This window comes from Anopheles stephensi, chromosome 2, assembly GCF_013141755.1.
Source record: "Anopheles stephensi strain Indian chromosome 2, UCI_ANSTEP_V1.0, whole genome shotgun sequence".
Taxonomy (NCBI): Eukaryota; Metazoa; Arthropoda; class Insecta; order Diptera; family Culicidae; genus Anopheles; species Anopheles stephensi.
The window spans coordinates 36334146-36353667 of NC_050202.1; the positions used below are offsets into that span (position 1 = coordinate 36334146).

The 19522-nt window shown below is 41.9% G+C and overlaps 1 protein-coding gene across 9 annotated transcripts in view; it reads right to left on the bottom strand.

Moving 5' to 3' along the window:
- LOC118503317 (insulin gene enhancer protein ISL-2B-like) overlaps positions 1–19522 on the bottom strand; it is a 121616-nt gene that overhangs the window by 30989 nt on the left and 71105 nt on the right. For all 9 annotated transcript variants that reach the window (XM_036036454.1, XM_036036453.1, XM_036036455.1 and 6 more), the window contains one exon: positions 5493–5634. In XM_036036454.1, coding sequence (XP_035892347.1) covers positions 5493–5517 — 25 coding nt within the window. In that variant the 5' untranslated portion in view covers positions 5518–5634. The remainder of the gene's footprint in view (positions 1–5492; positions 5635–19522) is intronic.

A 19522-nucleotide genomic window follows, 5' to 3' on the forward strand; every position in this document is an offset into this window, starting at 1 on the left:
GAAAAGCATCCCAAAAATAGCAAAACCCGGGTGGAAACAGAAGAAGGATTAGAAAGTCCGTAAGATGGTAGTTCGCTTCCCGGGTTTTTTTTTTTTCGGTTGGCCATTTCCCGCATTTCCGTACTTTATGCATTATCCGCGGTCGTAAGAAACGGCACAGTGATTAAGAGTCACTGGCAAAAATGGCCGACTTCCTGTATGATTGCGAAATGAATATTTGGAAGCCCGAACTGCTGCTGCGTCGTCGTCGTACGGGGCCACACATTCCGCCTTCCAGACTTTTTGACAGTGTGTAGCTAAGACGGCAAATGCAACAAGGATCATTATTCGTCGGAAATTAGTAACATTAACAGCGACGCTGGGACTGAGCACTTGGTGGCGCGTTGGCGAAAAGTAATTTCAATTACGTTTTCTTTCCTTTGTAGAGGTTATTAGTATTCTTATTATTATATAATTATATTTTGACGGAACCTTCTTGCAAGGCGCTGCACGAACGCGAGCAGGACTTCTTTTGGCGTTACCCGCTTGGAGCAGCGTAATGAGTGTGGCAGTTGTTTCCGTTGGGAGCGTTTGCTATGGATCCCTTTTGCTCACAATCCTCTCTAATTGGGTGTTATTTCATACGGCTGGCATACATACACACACACACACACACACACACACACAGCGAGTCCCGTTCTACCCTACCGAATCAAAGGGCTGCTTGCTGTAAATCAACCACATTACCATAACTTTGTTGATGTATTTCGAGCATGTCTTTAACGAAGTGTTAATTTTCTGTGAGAGAATGTGATTAACGCTTGGTTGCTGATGAAAATTAACAGGATAATTGTGTTCACTCTGTACACTTCTTCATCGTAGGGCGTTAAGAGCAATTGTACGATGTATTTCTTGGATTCCGATAATAAGAAGATGCAATTACATATGTGTCTAATGTCTAATGAGTATATGTATATGAAGAAAACACACACACACACACACACTAATTTGTTGACTGATACGACGAGAACTGGTATAAAATCTTATCTGGATAATTGTACTGTTTCAGGGATAGACTATTAGGATGCGTCCTAAGACCAACATGTCCTAGGCATACTGTAAATTCTTATGTAAATGCATAAGAATTTACAATGGCTAGTGATGGGAATTTCGTTCCGAACCTGCTAGGTTCGTTCCGTTCCTTCTATAGAACGCTCGACTGTACTGTGTATGCTTCTCTTCTTTAGGGAAACGGCTAACCTTGTTCTAAGATATTAAAGTGTAGATGAGAAGAGTGCCTACTGCACGGTAGACCGATACATTCAAAGAACCTTCTAGTTTCATTCCGTTCCTTTTCGCAAAGAAACTAGCTCTGTACCGTTCGGAAAACACTAGTATATTCCCATCACTTATCATTACCAACCGAATTGACTACACTGAGGGAAATAAGAATAGCACCAACCTAAATTATTTCAAAACGCCGTGATTTCGTGACCAAAATATGTTTTGCTCTTAGGGTGTACAAGTCGATCAAGCTTTCATCATTTAGTCAGTTTAGTGCTATGAACCACGCCATTTTCCTGCTTCTAAGCGGAGTCTGGATCCTCACGCGACTCATCATGGTTGAGAAAGCTTATTTCTAATGTTTAGAAATCCTCCGATTCCAGGCTCGTTGAGATTCACCCTAGTTGATGTTTTCCTTGAAGTGAAAAAGCTCCTCAAATTAACAGTTCAACAACGGACTTCAATGTTTTAAAGCATTTCCTATTTGAGATTTTCACGCAGATTTTGCCAAAATTGTTACCAATTAACTAAACCCTCAAGATTTAACATCATTTCATTCAGAAAAAATGAACATTTTTAGATTCATCCGCCGAAGAAATATATTTTACGGCGGTATCCAACCGATTCGAACTGTGACGCTCAGTCAAGAAGGACTGACTGAGATCGCTCAGAGTGTCACTTGATAGTGCAATTCTTCGCAAATTAAGGATGCTGTTCTCTTGTGGTTCATTATTTTTTTTACAAATATTCGCCTATATTGCACCATAGCTGAAGGTATCAGTATCAGTATCAGCTATCAGTGTGTGATCTTCAAGAGCTGCACATCTTTGGCATGTGATTGGAATAATTTGACCGATCTCTGTTACATATTATAAACTGAAAATAGAAGAATCCGTGTGTTTTGAAAATATTGCCAAAAAACAGGGTGGCGCTATTCTTATTTCCCTCAGTGTCCATATCACGCATATAGCGCATGGCCAGGAAGCTAATGCTAATGGAATAGCCTTTTCGCATTGACGTCTAGCACATGCAAGTGAATTAGTTGCAACAAATGTCCTCCTAACACTGTTTGCTATTGAGCTCTGCTTCCAGTTTTAATAACACCGACTCGCACAGCGGAAAGCGTTTCTAATAAAGTAAAGCCTGCGTTGGCCATCAGAACTCAGATCAGATTTAGAAAATGGACTGAACGGGAGCAACGAAAGCGAGAAAGAATAACTATGCAGGCATTATGTCCAAGAGTCCGATCTGTATTCACCACTAATTGAAATCGGTACATAAACTCCACCAAGCCATCAAGAGGGAGGGGGGAGAGAAACGACCACACCGTAAGGTGGTGCCCGGGTGCTATTGCCGTTTAACGAACGGCCAACAGTACCAACTTACTCCTGCGCCTTTGATGATGATGATGATGGTGATGATGGTGATGACCGGGGATTGATTCATTGGTCGTCGTCGTCGTCTTCGTTGTTGCCGGGTTTGCCGAGAACGACGACTGCCAATATCTACTAGGATCCTTTCGCTAAATTGGAGGTAGAAAGGATAGGTTACGGATGAATCGGGTTCGCAAAACGGCACCGAAAAGTTCAGCTGAAAATGGAAATCTTTCAATATAATTCACTTTTCCGGTTCGGTGACAGTTTTGAATTGACTTTCTTCCGATCCCCCTCCCTGGACACTACCCACCCGCCTTTTTTCTCTCTCTCTCACACTCTCCCCCCTTTCCTTATAAGTCCAATTTTACCATTTCCATCACACTATCGCCGAAAATTGGAATTCGGACGACGGTGGTGGTGGCTATACTGTCGAGTTCGGTGGAGTGTGTTGTCGTATGGATAGTTTGTCCCCTTGGCTGGCCTCTGTATGTGCTGCGGCCTCTCCCAGCGTATCCTAACCTCACAACTGTCTCGCAAGGATCAAGGTGGTACGGGCTGCTTGACCGGAAGGGAAAACTGTGATGGACAATGAGAATGGCGAAGAATTTATCCTATTTCGTTTGCTCTCTCACATACGACGACGGCGACGTTGCTGTATTCCATTATATACCATTCTACTGCGATTGTCTTTTGCGTCTGCCAGCTGGGTACAATTGGCCGCCGTTTGGAGAAGTGGTTCTTGTCGTAGCATTATTCCTTGCGTCCCTAAACACATCGCCAAATGTGGATGCGGGAGCGTATTTTCTGGATGAGTTGGAGTTTAAAATATCACACACTGAAGCCCTACGATGGTACCCCGTGATGGCTCCAGAAAACATTTCGGGGGCCTCAAAAAAAGTTGCAGCACTGTTTTGCCGTTAAAGGAGGGATGGGACGACGAAAGTGTTGCGCTGAGGGTACAATTGAACAGAAAATAAGGTTGCGAGAGTACCAAATACGCTTTTACCACATTTTTTTCTTCCGTGGCGCTGTAGGTGGATAGATCAAGTTGGTGCGAGGGACCTGGGATCCGACAAACAATGATAAAGTATCGAAAAAAGATCTCAATAAATAAAACAACAATTTTCAATATCCATTAGCTGGCGAGCGGAGCACATCTGAACCTGAGAGCGTTCCCACCGTCGTTTCAACCGATCGGAGATAGATGTGCCGCTCCAGGCAACAACGAAACTGTGTTCCATCCATAGTTTCCCACTCTTTATGTATTGTTGCTGTTGGTGTGTGTATTTTTTTCTTGTTTTTTTTTTACAGTTGCAGTTATTTTCATTTTATACTGTCCCATAAGGATGTAAAAGTGAACCGTTACGGATTTAGTTGGGTGAGAAAAGTAATTGAAATAGAATCGACCGGTTGAAGCTTATCGTGCGCGCGCGCCCTCGCGCTGAGACGGGATCCATTGATGCGTACCGTAAATCACTAAACATTATTAGATGAATTAAGGCGCGTTTGAAGAAAAGGTATCGAATCGGTGCAAAACCATTACTTTTCTTATTTTATAACATTGAAGTTTGTTTTCTCTAACAGTCAATAGTATTCGGCTTTCAATTATTTAGCGATTGTATAAATGAACTATTCAGCATCGTAATCGGGTTGCAAAAAACCAAGACCCTTCCCATGGACAAGCTTATTAAAAACGAAATGTTCATATTTACGACAACACACACACACACAAACACAGAACACAGAGAAAACGCTTCCGATCCCATCGCTAAAGGATAAGTTTGGTAGCTAGGGACAGTGGAGATGATTGCTTTTCCGTGTCCTTACATTACCGAGATTTTAACAAGAAAATTGGGCATCATGCACTTGTCCAGATAAATAACGTAATCGATTGCGTCTGTGCTGCATCGAAAACCTTTTAGTAAAATTGATCAATCGGCACGAGCGGCGTCAGTGTACCGGTTTTTGTTGGTAAGAATAGTTTTATTTTTGTGGAAAAGGTTAAATGAAACAAACGAAGCGACCTTCACAGTCGCATTGAGATAGGAAGGAATTATTTAAAAATTACCTTATAAAATTCGTTTCGCAAACATGCAACATCAAAGGACTGAGCTTCTGCATGACGAAATCCTTTTCTTAATGCTTTGTTTCGCCAAAAAAAAAAGGACCAACTTCAATTGCTCGCACACGAATGCTTCGCCGAATGCTTATTTGACAACTTAGATGACAGTTTTACCTGCCAGCGGCCAGCATGCCAGAAGATGAGATGAAGACTGCATAATTAAACCGAACCTCGCCCTAGCAGTTCCGTGGCAGGAATCCATTTGAGAAATATTTTAATTAGATTTACAATGGAAATACGTCGCAAAATGAATGTAATTAACCGCATCCTTTCCACTTCTGCTCGCGTGAGCCCGTATTTTCGTACGCCTCCCGCTGGATTCTTTTGGACATACGGTGTGCCCGGAGTGCCACTAAGTGCCACCGAGTACAACGCAGGGCGAGATAGCACCGGGGTTTTGGGATGTGATTTTCCCGTTTGTTTGCTTTAATGCGACGTGCGACTGCCCCGATACAGTGTGCCGGTATCAGACACAAGATGGATGGTAATTTGAATGAGGGTTTAATCAAAACATGTTAACTGCACACACATCAGCAAAATGACAACGAACATTACGCTACCTTAATTAACTGTACCGAAGGAACCGACTGTTGGACATGTTACGGACACCCATGCGTGTAAATGCACACAATCGATTTTGGTACAAATTGCAAGAATACAGTAACTTAGTTGAAGATAGAGTAATTAGATTTCCAAAAATAAAAAATAAAACAAAACACCATCTCACTTACCAGCAACATTTTCAGTGCTGTGCATTCCTGATAATAGCCGGTTGATGACTTTATCCCGCAACGTAATGATTCACTTGATCATGCTCAAACCCACGATATGTCAGGTTCATTCATTGCCGACTTGTAGTTTTGATGTAGCGTGCTGCGAAAAAAAAGAGAAGCAAATATAAGGGTAAAGTAAGGATTAGTTTACTTACGCTGGCGGTACTCATTAATTTGCCATCAAACACAACAAATACAGTGCCACGTTTCTTATACCACTGTATCACCTACGCTATCATATGCCGTTCGCTCCCAAAAACCTCACCGCGGGCCAACGAACACAGATCATAACAATGAGAAGCTTAAAATTGAAACACAATCGGTGACGAAAATATTGATTATTTATGCAACAATGCCGACGAATAATGGCACGCGAAGTTGCAACACACGTTCAATGGCACGTTCTGTTCAATCTTCAACCGAACCGGGAAGGGGCCGACTCAATTTCCTAAATCCACCGAGCGAATGGTGGATGGTTTTAAACTCCAGCTGACAATCGCCTCGCCGGAAGAACTTGTTTGCATGCCCAACGTTCAGCTCAACGCCAGAAATGATCCACGTATCCTTTCCACGGGGAGAGCAGGGAAGTGGCTAACGACGGTTGGTTAATTTAATTTTCTGATTCCATAATAAACTTTGCCAATTATAGCCATTTTCAACGGAGTCGCTTTTGGTATCATGCGCCATGACAACAGAGTGTGTCTATGACGATGCGTCGCTGTGTCGTGCAGGGTTTTACTGTATTTTCTTCAAAGATTGAAATAAATCGGGAGCGAGAGAAAGCCTACGTGTGAGTGTGTGTTTGTGTGTGTGTGAGAGAGAGAGAGAGAGAAAGAGGGAAATGTGTATGTACACTTCTAAGGAAAAGTAAAAATAGTTTCGTGGAAAACAGTAGGTTGCGATATTTGTGATGTCATTTATAGTACAGACATAACAATTTATTTTTAACCGCTATTTCTATGGTATTTCTTTTAAATATTAAACACAATTTAAAAACATTTACTTAGGGTCAGCATGAAATTTAAAACAAAGAAGAAATACTTTAAAATAACTGACACCAATAAACCTTCAGATAACTTAAAAAAAAATATCAAATTGCTTCCTTTAATAAATCTTCTTCTTCTACTGGGGTCAATGACCAGAGCTGGTCAACCGAGCTAGCTATTTCTGGCTCACTAGACTTATTGATACCGCGTAGCTGGATAGTCAGATCTCCGATGAGGTTCGCTTCGAAGTCCTGCTTTGATAAACAAACATTGTTATCATTTTTGGCCACTACAACCTCGGAAGCTTCAAGCTATCAAGTACAGATTATCGAAGGAATTATGTAGAGATATCGGATGATGTACAGGGCAGCCTTGTGGCAGAGACTGTAACCAATGCAGGATATCCCGTCCGGAAGCCGGTCTTAACTATCAAACTACGGGTATAACCAAGTTAAGGAAACCAGACATGGCTGGCTAAAACAAAACTTCTGGAGGTTGTAGAATCAAGGGAAAAAAACAAGAAGTAAAACTAAGCGATCACATTTTTGAAGTTGTATAATGTCGACTGCACCAATTGTGGGCAAGCAATGACTACAACATAAAGATACGCCCAAAAATGCTGACTGTCAACTGGCCTGAAGACCTCATGAAAACTCTCATCTGTCACAACGAATAATGCTCAGAAAGATCTTTAGCCCATATACCTGGAAGGAAATGAAAGTTTCGCTATAATGACGAGTCGTACTGTAATCACACCATCGGGCAACGAATCAGACTCGATAGAGTTTATTAATAGTTTAATTCGATAATAATTAGAACAGTTAGTCACGTAATTCGAGCGAGTATGACTCTTGAAGATACTCAGAAGGATCTCACACAAGCTCCGGTGGGCATATCATGAGAATGACGTCGGACGACCCAGCTCTTAAAGTTACTTTAAGCCATCCGCATGGACAAAGGCGCGGTAGGCCCAGGTATAGATGGAGGAATAGCGTTGATGCGTTCATCAAACGGCCTGGATAATGGATTGCCAGACGACGGCGCTAAACCGCGAGCGGTGGTATTGAGGTTTCTTGCAAAAGACCAAGACTCTTTAGGCCAAGGAGTGGATCATAGTATAAGCAAATAAAGCAGAAGCTTTGGGTCCCACTCATTTCGACAGAGGCGTATCTTCCTTTAAGCAGACTCCTGGTTGTTTTGCAAAGCCCGGGTATATAATAAGCATTTTATAATGTCTCCGCATGGTCTCTGACTCTGGCGGAAGATTCGAAGTGCAAGGGACATCCTAATATCATTTTGCTTAGTGTCTCCAAGGGATTTGATCAGTCATTGGGGCCAGTTATGTCATGATAAAGGTTCCGGACGATCCAGCCCTTAAAGTATTGTTGATCGTCCACCTTTAGGCAGAGGGATGGTGTTGATCGATCGTTTCCAAAGCCAAAAAGCTCAGCAGCAAACTAAGACCACCAATCTCAGTAGCTTACTTGTTAAAGTAAATCAAAAGCAAATGTAGCTTTCTTGAACTTCTACTACATAATTTGGACTCAATTTGATACAGTCAGCAGCATTGAGTTATTCCACACTTTCCAACATGTTGTGCATGATACTACGATCGAATCCAATTATTAACAGTTGAAGTCTGCTCACCAAAATTATCCTCCCGAAGCTATTTAATCAGCTTTCCCTGACGTAAAGCCGTTGGTAAGTTGAACCCATTAGCCGTACCCATTTGGGGCTGTGGCTTTTTCGCTAAAATATTTCTTATTAATTTGTTTCACTGTCCACCACCACCACGACCACCGCCGCCACCACTGCTCGATGCTCATTACGGGATATATGCATTGAACGGGGCTGAAGGGTAGCCAAGGGTGAATGGTAAAGAGAATTAATCCGTTTTGTGGGAACACCAGGAACAATGCTGCAATAACGCTGACCATGGAATTCTGCGGTGGTGCCATCGAAACATAGCGCCCCGCTTGCCATTCCTCCGTGTACCGACAGTTAACTCCGACAGCAGCAGCCAACACAATAAGTCTCTCTTTCTCGTCCGCATCCGTGACTCTAAAACATTTGTCCTGCCAACCGTTAGCTTTCGCTGGATGTTGGTAGCTCCCCGACCCCAGCAACAGCTCCCGATCCCACCAAAGCTACCAACATATCAATAAAGGCAACATCAAAAACCACACACGAGTACATAATAATCTCCGCCACCATGCAGTAATTTGCATTCCCAATCGTTCCCTGCGGACAGGGTTCGAATGTCTTTTGAACTCCTCCCTCCCCGGTTGTATTTCGTGCGATTCCCCGGGCTCAAAGGTGACGCAAAATAATTGAAAGTTTATTTAACATCCTGTGAAGAATAGCAAAAAATAAAACATACACACACACTCATTCACATTATCGTTTGGTAAAAATAATTCATCAAAAGTGGGTTTAAATTACTACGCAACGCAAAGAAGAGACAAACATGACATGAGACGCTCAAACATGTTTATTGAACGCTGTTCCGAGAAACCCTGCATCATTATTATCTGTAGTGCAATATGGCAATGCCTGGGAACACGCCGCACACACAATAGCATCCACCCAGCCACCCACCAACCCCCCGGAGGGCCCGGGGAACTGAATTTTGCACGCGTTAATTAATTTATATTATAATTGCTTGTAAAATGTAATTAATATAATCACATGCAACGCCATGCGGATTTCATCCCCTTTCTGCGTGTGTGTACGTGAGGAATGGAGGACGTGAGGAGAAATTGCGCCAGCCCTACGAAACACGCCGGGCAGGGAAAATGTTCAATGGAAAACTGAGAGCAAACGTCCTATATTAAATACATTGTGCATCCTTTTCGCTTGTGCTCCACTTGTGCTGGCCATCTCACTCACACAACCACACAACGCTGCTTTGTGCCGCAGAAATGGGGGGCGAGTAAATGATCTGTTTTCTGATTGTATACCTTTTTTTTTTCTTCCCGTTCGTTCGCTACCCCAACTGATTATTACGATCCTTTTCGATGCCCTGCGACAGCCAATACGCAAATGTCCAGCAATATCGCTTACTTGTACGTGTGTGAGTGCACACTAACACCATCGGGAAAGCAGAGATGCATTCGGTTTTCGTCGAATGCTTTACAATCAATAGGTACACTACCTGACGTTCCTCCAAGTTCGCGCCCTCGCCTCTGGCCATTTGCTCAACCATGTACTTCACCGAGGCACACTATGATTGATCGTGGTATGTGAGTAGGGAGCACGAGAGCGAGCGAGTGACCGTGATGGGATGCTGATGAACAAAAACAAGCTGGAAACGATAAATTGCGGGCTGGTTTGGCAACATCCAAAGCACACATTTTCATCGCAATTAATTTGCATTGCCTGTTATTGCTCATCCCTCGCATGCCTCGCCAAACAGGATGGCTTCCAGCCGGCCGTTGGAACCGCGTGATACGAGCAACAGTGTGTCTCTGCGCTCGGTGCAGTGTAAAGTCATATTTTGGGTATTGATTCCATTTAACGATTGGAATAGCCATCCGGTTGAGAAAAAATATTCTAGAATTAACATCTTTTTTTTTAATTATTCCAAATTTTTCATATTTAAATATCGGATTCAGATTACTCCCTAAAGGCTCCAAAGGCTTTCTGGTTTTTGGTCCACTACTTTGTTCTAGATTTGTACATCTGCTCTCGGAGGAGTAAAAGTTGTGACATGCATTGTAAAATGTTGCTGCAACCGCTAGAATCCGCTACGAGTGCACAGATCGGGGCGGTAGCATATAGGTTTGGGGCAATTTAAATTATCACCTGCCCGGGTGTGTTCGCCACCACCATCCAACCAGCCTCCTGCTCGCTGTCTTTCGACCGACAATGAGTTCTCTCTCTCTCTCTGCACAGTCTGCATGCTGCACACCGCAATGGCTTTACACTATAATGCACCCCTGCTAGAAACAACGAATGGATGGTACGAAATTCTCAGAATCCACCTCCTCTTTCCCCCATCCCACAATCCTCCCTTCTGACACCTGCACTGCACCCCCTCAGTGTTCGCCTGAACGACGGGGGATTGGAACCGAATGAATATGCAGAGAATTAATGCATAAATTTGCGAATTGCTTTCTGCATTCTCTGTTAATTTAAATTAATTTCGTTTCAATCGAAATTATACCAATAATAATTATGTACTCCACTTCCGGCCCTATCCCCGAGGCATCCCCCAGTTGGCATCCCTTCTAGCCAACAGGACACACACACACACGGGGACCATTTACCCTGTGTGGTAGGGAGGTTTGTTACTATGGATCGCTTTATTTATGGATGCAATCATGGAATTGAACGGTTTTAACTGTTGCATTTTCATGCATGTTCATCTATCTGCTGGTCGGGCTCGGGCTGGCCCTCCCTTTGGTGCGCGCGCCCGCTGAGGTTTTCGGGCGATGGTAGACGAGTTAATTGTTGTGTGCTTGTGTCACAGGCTTTTGCAAAACCGCAGCAAGACTTCATCAGCAATATAAATGCGATTTTTCAATACACGGTTTGAGTGTGATTGTGTGACGCTGATATGCATAGACCGTATTGACCCGTAACACGGTGGTAAGATTAAAACTTTTAACTTTTTTAAATTATTTAAAAAAAACGGCAGCAGGGAATATCTGGGCGAATTTTATTCGTTGTAGCTTCAGCAAGTGAGAAATATTTGCAGCGAGGATATAACTGAATATTATAAAGAGCACAAACCAACGTATCCATTCCAAAAACCTATCCCTAACAGTAGTAGCGCGCTTTCCATGTTCCAATTGACTTGCTGTCTAACTTCTTCTTTTTTCATTTGGCAAGCACACCCGAGCGCCACGATAAAATAACATACCAATGAGTAAATGGAGAGAAAGCAAGCAAGCAAGTGAGCAAGACACGAAAAAAAAACGATCAATTAAGTTAATTAAAAAGAGCCTTTACCATTCCCTAATTCCCGGATGAACGCGGAAGAAAGCGAAACTGAGCTCGTTGGTCATTGCATCGTTACAGTAAACGCACGCGCGTGAGACCAAGCTTACCAAGCAGGGCAGAGAAACAAATAAACCACAACCTGTAAAATGGAAGACGGAAATACATAATGGGGAATAACATTGGAAAGGATAGAAAAACATTTACACAAAGTGTGTGTTTAGTACAAAGATGCCAAAGACGAAATTAACAAATATACTTTTTTTATATTTCATCACAAATAACGAATGCCCCAAAGGTACAGCAACAATTAGATTAATTTAAGAAGTATTAGAAATCGACACGGAAACACGGAAATTTCCAAAATTGGTTTCAGTGCCCGAAGAGCTCGGTTGATGAATGCTAGAAGGAACAGACAATCATTGGCAAGGTCCAAAGAATACTCCATCAAATGGAGTTGGTAGCATAGACAGTCCATCTGTTCGATGCTCCACACGAAGCGAATTGATAAGTTAGTAAGGAGCGAAGCTCTGGAAGATTGTACTAAATACATCAAAGCAAAAACATTGAAGGAGAAACATAATACACAGTCATTTTATTGCAAAACTATTTTATTTATGTTTTTTTGGCCCTACAGTCCGTGGAAAAATTATATCAACACCTGTATGTTTTAATAAATGAAGAACTGGAAGAGTTAGCTAAAAATGATGGTCTATTGAATTGTGAAGAAAAAAACACATAAAAAAAGATTTTCATTTAACACGTACTTAAAATGCAAGCTTCATATTATCCTTCCTTTGTGAAACCTTCCGAACACATTTTTACGAAAATGCTCCTGTAATTAAAATCAAAATCCATTTAGGGAGCGCTAATATAGCTGTAAATCAAGAGAAGTACCTTACCGGCTTAGTCGAGGGGATTAGTTTTGCTATATTCTTTTGAAAATTTTGTAACATTTCCTCTTTCTGAAAAATATATTGCATCATTATTCGATTTCCGGATTGCTTTACCCATTGAAAGCAGAGGTGAGCAGAAATCTATTAAAGAAGTGTTGCTTCTTCAATACAATACAAACACTGATGTTAAAAAGTGTGTAATTTTTTTGCTTGTTCGAGTTGTGTGTTTTGATATTCTTTACAACTTAATGCAACACATATTTTAGATAACTCTTCTAATTATTCTCTTATCCTAAAACAAGCAGGCGTTCTTATGGCTCTGTCAAGGACTGTAAAGCAAAATTAATTCAACAGTCAAATTCGCATAGGCACTCCTCTTGGCAAACAGCTACACAAGCGCTCCCAAACACAAATTCGATTTTTTATGCAGATTATATGGAGATTAGTGTTATTGTTTTTAAAATTATATTGTTTTTTTTTAATAAATCATTACAACATACTAGAACGTTAATTCATGCTATCTCTTCTAGTTCTACTTTCATGCTCAGAATAAAATGTTTGTATAGGTTTATTAGATTAAACAGATGTTTGTACAGGTTTATTTGTTAAGGACTGTACAACCTCGAGAGGTCTTTTGGCTTCCCAGAATTGGCTGTGTCGTTATTCGCGCTTGATAATCAGTCCTGCAGGAGAAACGGAGAAACGATCCGAACGGGATTCGATACAGAGTTTTGCCGTGGCAGAAGATCAGAACTGATTTTGCCTCGACCATTCAACCCAACTACCTTCATTACAGTATTATTTACTCATCGAAACAACAGAAACCTACCAAATCCGGAAATAAATTATCAAAAAACTACAAACACTCAACTGTTTATCGGTAACTTATCTACTCTTTTCTAGAGCAAACCGATGAGTATAACACAATTAAAAGCGAGGGAAAAGCGGGTCGTGTCGGATGTGTGTGTGTGTGTGCTGTACAGTGCCAGTAGGTAGTAGGTAAGCCGTGAGAGCAAGGAAGATTTCTGACCATGCATCAACATCACCATGGTATGGAAAATGCAGCCGGGAGAGAATACTCCGGTGGGTTCGCAACATAGAAATCGTACGGTGGAAAATGCTTTTAAAGGCGAATGGGTTTTGCTTGTAGTCGATATAAATGTTTCAAAGAGCATTTTAATGTTCTCCGAATATCCCGGACGCATCTGCAAAGCGCAACAACTCGGCACTCACACGGTCGGCCGAAGCTCACACGGTCGGTCTCGTCTCCGCGCGGTCGGGCAACTGCCGTTACACCGGGCGCAACCGGCGCTGTACGGAAGAAAACCATTAAAAAATGAAAAGGACGGCTCACACTGAGGGACGGGAGGGACATGGGAAAGGTCGACGGGAAATAGTGTGAAACATTCGAAGGATAAAAGCCTTCCCGACCCGAAGGCTGCAGATATTTGGGGACGACGTTTTCCATTTCTGTTCCAGCGAGATCATGCTTCAATTGACTTTGTTACATCCTGGCACAGTAAGCAATTGTAACACAACCGTTGTAAAACAGCTATTGTAATTGCTCTAATGACTACTGTTAGAACAATCAAACTAATCGTCTACTTTTTTGCTTATTATTTGGAATGTTATTGGGCCAAATCTCAATAAAAGCCAACCCTTAGTTAGAAACAATTTGCAAACATTAATTAAATTAAGAAGCACCGACGTTCTCGATGGTTCTACGTCGATAGTTATAGCAAAATTGTTAAATTGTATTTTATGCTTTGCAATGTGTGTCCACCATTCCGTGGACTAGCGCACCGTGCGTCAGTTTGACAGCGTTGAAAGGATACAATCAGTTAGAGCGAAAGTCCGGCTCACATGAAATCAATATTTCATCCCATTAAATTAATTGGAAATGCGCGTTCCAAAACCATAAAAACGCCGCCCGCCCGAGCAGCATTTATAATTTTTCTCTCCATTCAATTCCATTTAACCATTCTGCCTTCGTCCATTGGCTTGGCGCTTGGCAGCAAAATACACAATCAACATTAGCACTTGCTGTTTTACATACACTCCAACTAGTTTGTGTGAGTGGCAGAAGAAAAATATGATTATAGTTTCCTTTTGCACGGCGAACCAGGCGAAACTATTACCAGCTTGTGGTGACATCAGCAGCAATTCTATAATGAAGGTTAATTTTTTAACTAAAAATCCAAAAGAAATTGCAAAACTCTTCCATGATGCATAACTTTTATTTTTAATAACGGTAATTAACTTTACCAAATATACTGAAATATATAAGACAATTCGGTGATAAAAACAATAGCAGTGTCTGTCTTCATACGACAGGAGCCGCTATCGAATTTCGCCGAACGATTTCCCCGTACGCAGGAGTTTCAATCCAGCTACGGTTACATTCAAGGCAAAGAACTTCCTTGAAAGAAGCCAGAAAAAACAGGCCAAGACGTCGTATCGTTTTTGGGCAAAAAGAAAAGGAAAAGAAGATTAAGAAAAATATTGAAAGATATGATGGAACGTTAAAATCACTTGGTGGAATGTTTCAACTGGATAGTGAAATGTTGCTATCCCGCCCTTGTGGAAAGCTGCATTCAGCTAGGGAAAATTGACAACTTGGTTGTGGAATCTTGCAATCAGCTGTCAAACTGTTAAACTGAAATTGGAATCAATCACATTAGGACGAGTTTAATGTAGTGTTGGGAGATTCGGCACTCCGGAAATTCGAAGATTCAATTCCTAGAGAGATTCAAAACGAATTTCATGCTCAATAACGGATACGAATCCAATTCGCATTCGATAAGGATTTAAATCCGTCACCAAAAGGTTCGAAAGGTCACTAAAAGGAAAAAAACGGAAGAGACTCGGATTCGGAGACTGGAGTCTCCACTGGGTTTAATTTTTACCATCAAATAAGTCCGAAATGATGTTTTAATAGCTACTATCTTAATGCAAATTTTCCCTAATTTAATGCAATTTTCCAGAAAGGGTGTGATATTATCCACAGTCTAGTTAAGTCACGATGGGTTCCATCATCTATTTTCGAGACGAAGGCTTGATGGGTTTCAACAATTTCGATTCATAAATATAAATTTCTATTCAATTGTATTAAATAAAAAAAAAAGTTACTAGACCTGATGGAAAAATTATCAAAAATGATAACCAACAATTCGAAAATATCACAAGTGCAAGAAAATCATTCCATTATTGGTACTATAAACAAAGGATTCGTAAGGACCGGCTGTGCCTCCAACGGTAAACGTATTGTTTACAAGATCGTTTTAATGATCCTTCTAAATGCAGTTGTGTTAGAAAAACGTATCAGGAATGGCAAAATCCTGAAGAAATAACAACGCGGACACCAACTCACACACACACACATACACTTAAAATACGAACAAGACCGCATAACACTAGCACAAGAGTTTTGAGAACCTAGAATAGCGGGAGAGAGAGAGACATAGAGAGGGAGAGGTTGAGCGACCGAGAAAGGGGATCCAAAATAACACACAAAAAATGATAATAATGCGGCCCTGATTTGCCGCCATTAAATTATAATAAGTTTTGAATTTAAACTTCTCTAACGAGGGCTGAATAAATTCTTTAATGATGTTTTCTTTCTATTTAAAAGTTTCCCTGCCGTCGTCCTGTCGCCCTATCGTCCTGAGCATTTTTGGTCCCCGTCGTCGTCTGCTAACCAGAAAGCCATGTGAGCGAGCAAAGAAGGGGGAACAAGGGCAACAACAAAAAATGAAAACCGTCGACCGAACGGACATTTCTGCAAACGGGAGTGTGATGATATTTTGTGCAGTTTTCAGCATGTTTTAACGCCGTATCCTATCATCATCACGATTATATGCGCCAAATACCGGAAGCGTGCGGCAGAGGACTTCCACAGCCGCACTTAACTCAATAAAAAAACCCCCCCTCGGCTCCCGATGGCAGTATGAAAAGGGGTCTCTCAACCGTTCTGACACGTGTCAACGTACGTCTGTGGGTTGTGGATAATAGTGGTGCTCGGAAAGCATTGATCCCGGCTGAGAATCGGTTTAACTTTCAAAACATGCACCTACAGCGAGAGACCGGCTAATGATGACTCATGATTGTTCTAAACTGGTTGTTAAACAGACACCGGGAGCAAAATTTAATGATCCTAATTGACTGTCAAGCGGAAAAGGATGTGGAAGAAAAAACAGATGAATATCATTATCATTCAAGAGGTAAGTAAACCTCATTTCAAGCAATTAGACATCGAAGGAAGGTTTAATTCAGAATGATTATTAGAATAGAGCGTTACCACATGCCTAGTTGTTGAAATATTTTTAGGCCGAAGTTTTAGGCATTCAAAGACATAAGAGTGATGAGCAAAATAGTCCCAGTTCCTGCCACTTTCCCTACCATGTTCCTACATTGGCACCTCTAGGAAACCATTTAGGCAATATCAAGGCGCGGAAAAACTTTTTCCACCTCACTTGAAAGACGGAAGCGGAAAAAGATATTAGTTATTAAGAAGGTCATGTTTTGTATTTGTTTGCAGGAACAGCGAAAGCCGAACATCGGAATCCCATCCTAGCCAACTTGTCCGCAAATCTATAAAATTGGTTTTCCCATTGCAGGATGATTCGCTCGCATTCTATTGGATAGAGTGGTAAGGAGAAAGAAAAAAAATGACTGTCCTGAAGGTATCGACGGCGGCGGAGATGCAGATTTTGTGCCCTTCTGTGTGATATACTCCCGAAATAACAAAGGATTGCAAAAGCGCAAGGAACGGCACGAGCACGAGTCGGCAGAATTGAACAGTGCTAGTAGGTGGTGGACACATACAGAAAATTGAAAATGGAAAAATATTAAATTGATTTCGTCCGCCGTCACCGCATGCCCCCACCGGCCTTAACCGGTTGACCGCTTCTAATAGACAATGTGTGTGTGTGTTACACTCCCTTTCGTTCGATACGTTTTAGTCAACCAGTGGACACGTGGTGCTCGCAAATCCAGCCATCCACACATAAGACGCTTAGACGCTTTTGCCTAGCGGACTGCCCGGACCGTAGTACAGGGCAAAGGCATGGCGCTGTTGAAAAGCATGTTGGCAAGCCTTCGCCGGGTCGGTCGGTCGGGGAGAAGCACGATAAAAAACGAATCCGATACGGTTATATCCTTCTGAGTAGATTGTATGGACAATGCCATGAATATTGGGACGGAAGTAACTGGATTGTGATTTGGTAGGTGATGCTCACGAAGTGTGAAGTGTGGAAGGTTTACGCGCGCGTGTGTCTGTGTGTGTGTGTGTGTGTGTACGCGCGTTTGTGTGCGAGTAAATTTGGAGAGAAACCCTTTCGGTATAGAGTACTGATCATCTTGCTCGGATACTACCCTTCGAGGATTCCCGAGGAATCCGGTAGGTAATTCAGTTTACTAACACACATTTAGGACAAACCGTTTCCAATTTCGAAACAGCCAACAGCATCAAATATGGGACAGGGACACACTGGACAAATGGTTCACATTTCACGCTTTTTTGCGCCGGCTTGCAAATAATAAATCGAATGTTGCCTTCCAATTGTAGCCAGCTTGCCAGGAACTTACAGTTGGAGAATTTTAATGAAAACCAGAAACATTTTCCTCATTTGGCTGTCAGCAATGCGCCGCATCTTGATGCATCCGTTAACACAAGCAAATCGGCAAGCACACTTCACACTTAAGACATTCACAACTATAACTTTACACTGTGTGGGAATTTTTTCAAGCCAATTGAATCATAACCGCAGGCTACTCCTCTGCGACTTGAACTCTGTCAAAAAACTCTGTTGAACCAAACCCTCTCAACCAAGTTCAAGAGGAAGTTGTGCGGAAGGACAATTGAGGAGCTGCACGGTGATCTCATCATCGTGTAACAAATTAGACTCGCCAGACTTCGGTGGGTTGGCTATGTCATGAGAACGGCACCGGACGATCGAGCCCTTAATGTCCTTTCCACATGGAAATAGGAGTCATGGTAGGGCAAATTTAAGATGGAGTGATGGGGTTGATGCATCCGCCAGGACGAACGGGATAATAGTTCGATAGAGGACGGCGTTAGACCGTAACAAGTATCGCAGATTGTTACAACAGGCAAGACTGCGAAGCCGTTGTAGCGCTGGATTGGTAGGTACATAAGTAAGTACTTATTAGGATTTGCAGCATCAAAAGTGGATATATGAAGAAAAATAAAGTCAATTTCTGACCTGACCAGTAAGAGATATTATAGATATTCGTGAAGTTTGTTTGGTCATTAAAGTAAATATAGCTATTACTGTTACGTATTAATAATACCTAGTCAAGTATTAATGTTTCGTCGTATACAAGACAGACCATATACGTATGGACAATTAAGCCAAGGACTTCAGAAATTGCTGTTCAAAACCTCCAACGTAGAGTTTTAAAAAAGCTTTTTAATAACCAAATTATCATCATTTTAGTACAAACTTATATCAGTAGATTTGAAAAGAGTTTGAATGAAGAAACAAGGACTAGATTTTTGGCGAACGTTAACTAATAAACTTTGCTACCTTCAACTGACCAACCTTGATTAATATCCCACGGTTTCCTCAACTTAAGCTCCACCATTGTAGCCGGCTGCGTAAATTGGTATGCAGACATACCCGGCCAGCTGAAAGCAATTACCCATTAGCTGGAAAGTCCTGGCCAAAATCTACCTCCGCGCAAAGCGCACGAGAGGAAAATTTTGCGCCAGCAGTATCGGGGACTTTGAGGCATTCGCATATATTTTATGCTTGTTGTTAGGTAGTTAGTTAGCCGAGTTAGTTAGTGTGCTTTCTCCGGTCGGATCCGATCAACGGAACGGGAGAAAGCGGACCTGATGCAGACAGCTACAAAATAAACTTTTTGTACGAGATACTTGCTACCTAAGGTTTGTGCATATGGCTGCTTGCAATATGTGTGTGTGTGTGCAGAGGCAAACCCAATGCAGAGGTCCTCCCGTTTTGTTTGTTTGAGGTTTGGAGGCATTCCATATGACGATTCGGAGCGACTCGGAGCGTTTATGTGTGCCATGGTTTCGTCTGTTCGAACAAATAAACGACTATGGCATGGGTTTACAAGCACATACACGAGTGTGGACCGGTATGGTCGTCATATCGTAATCGTCACTGTGTTAGAAGAGCTA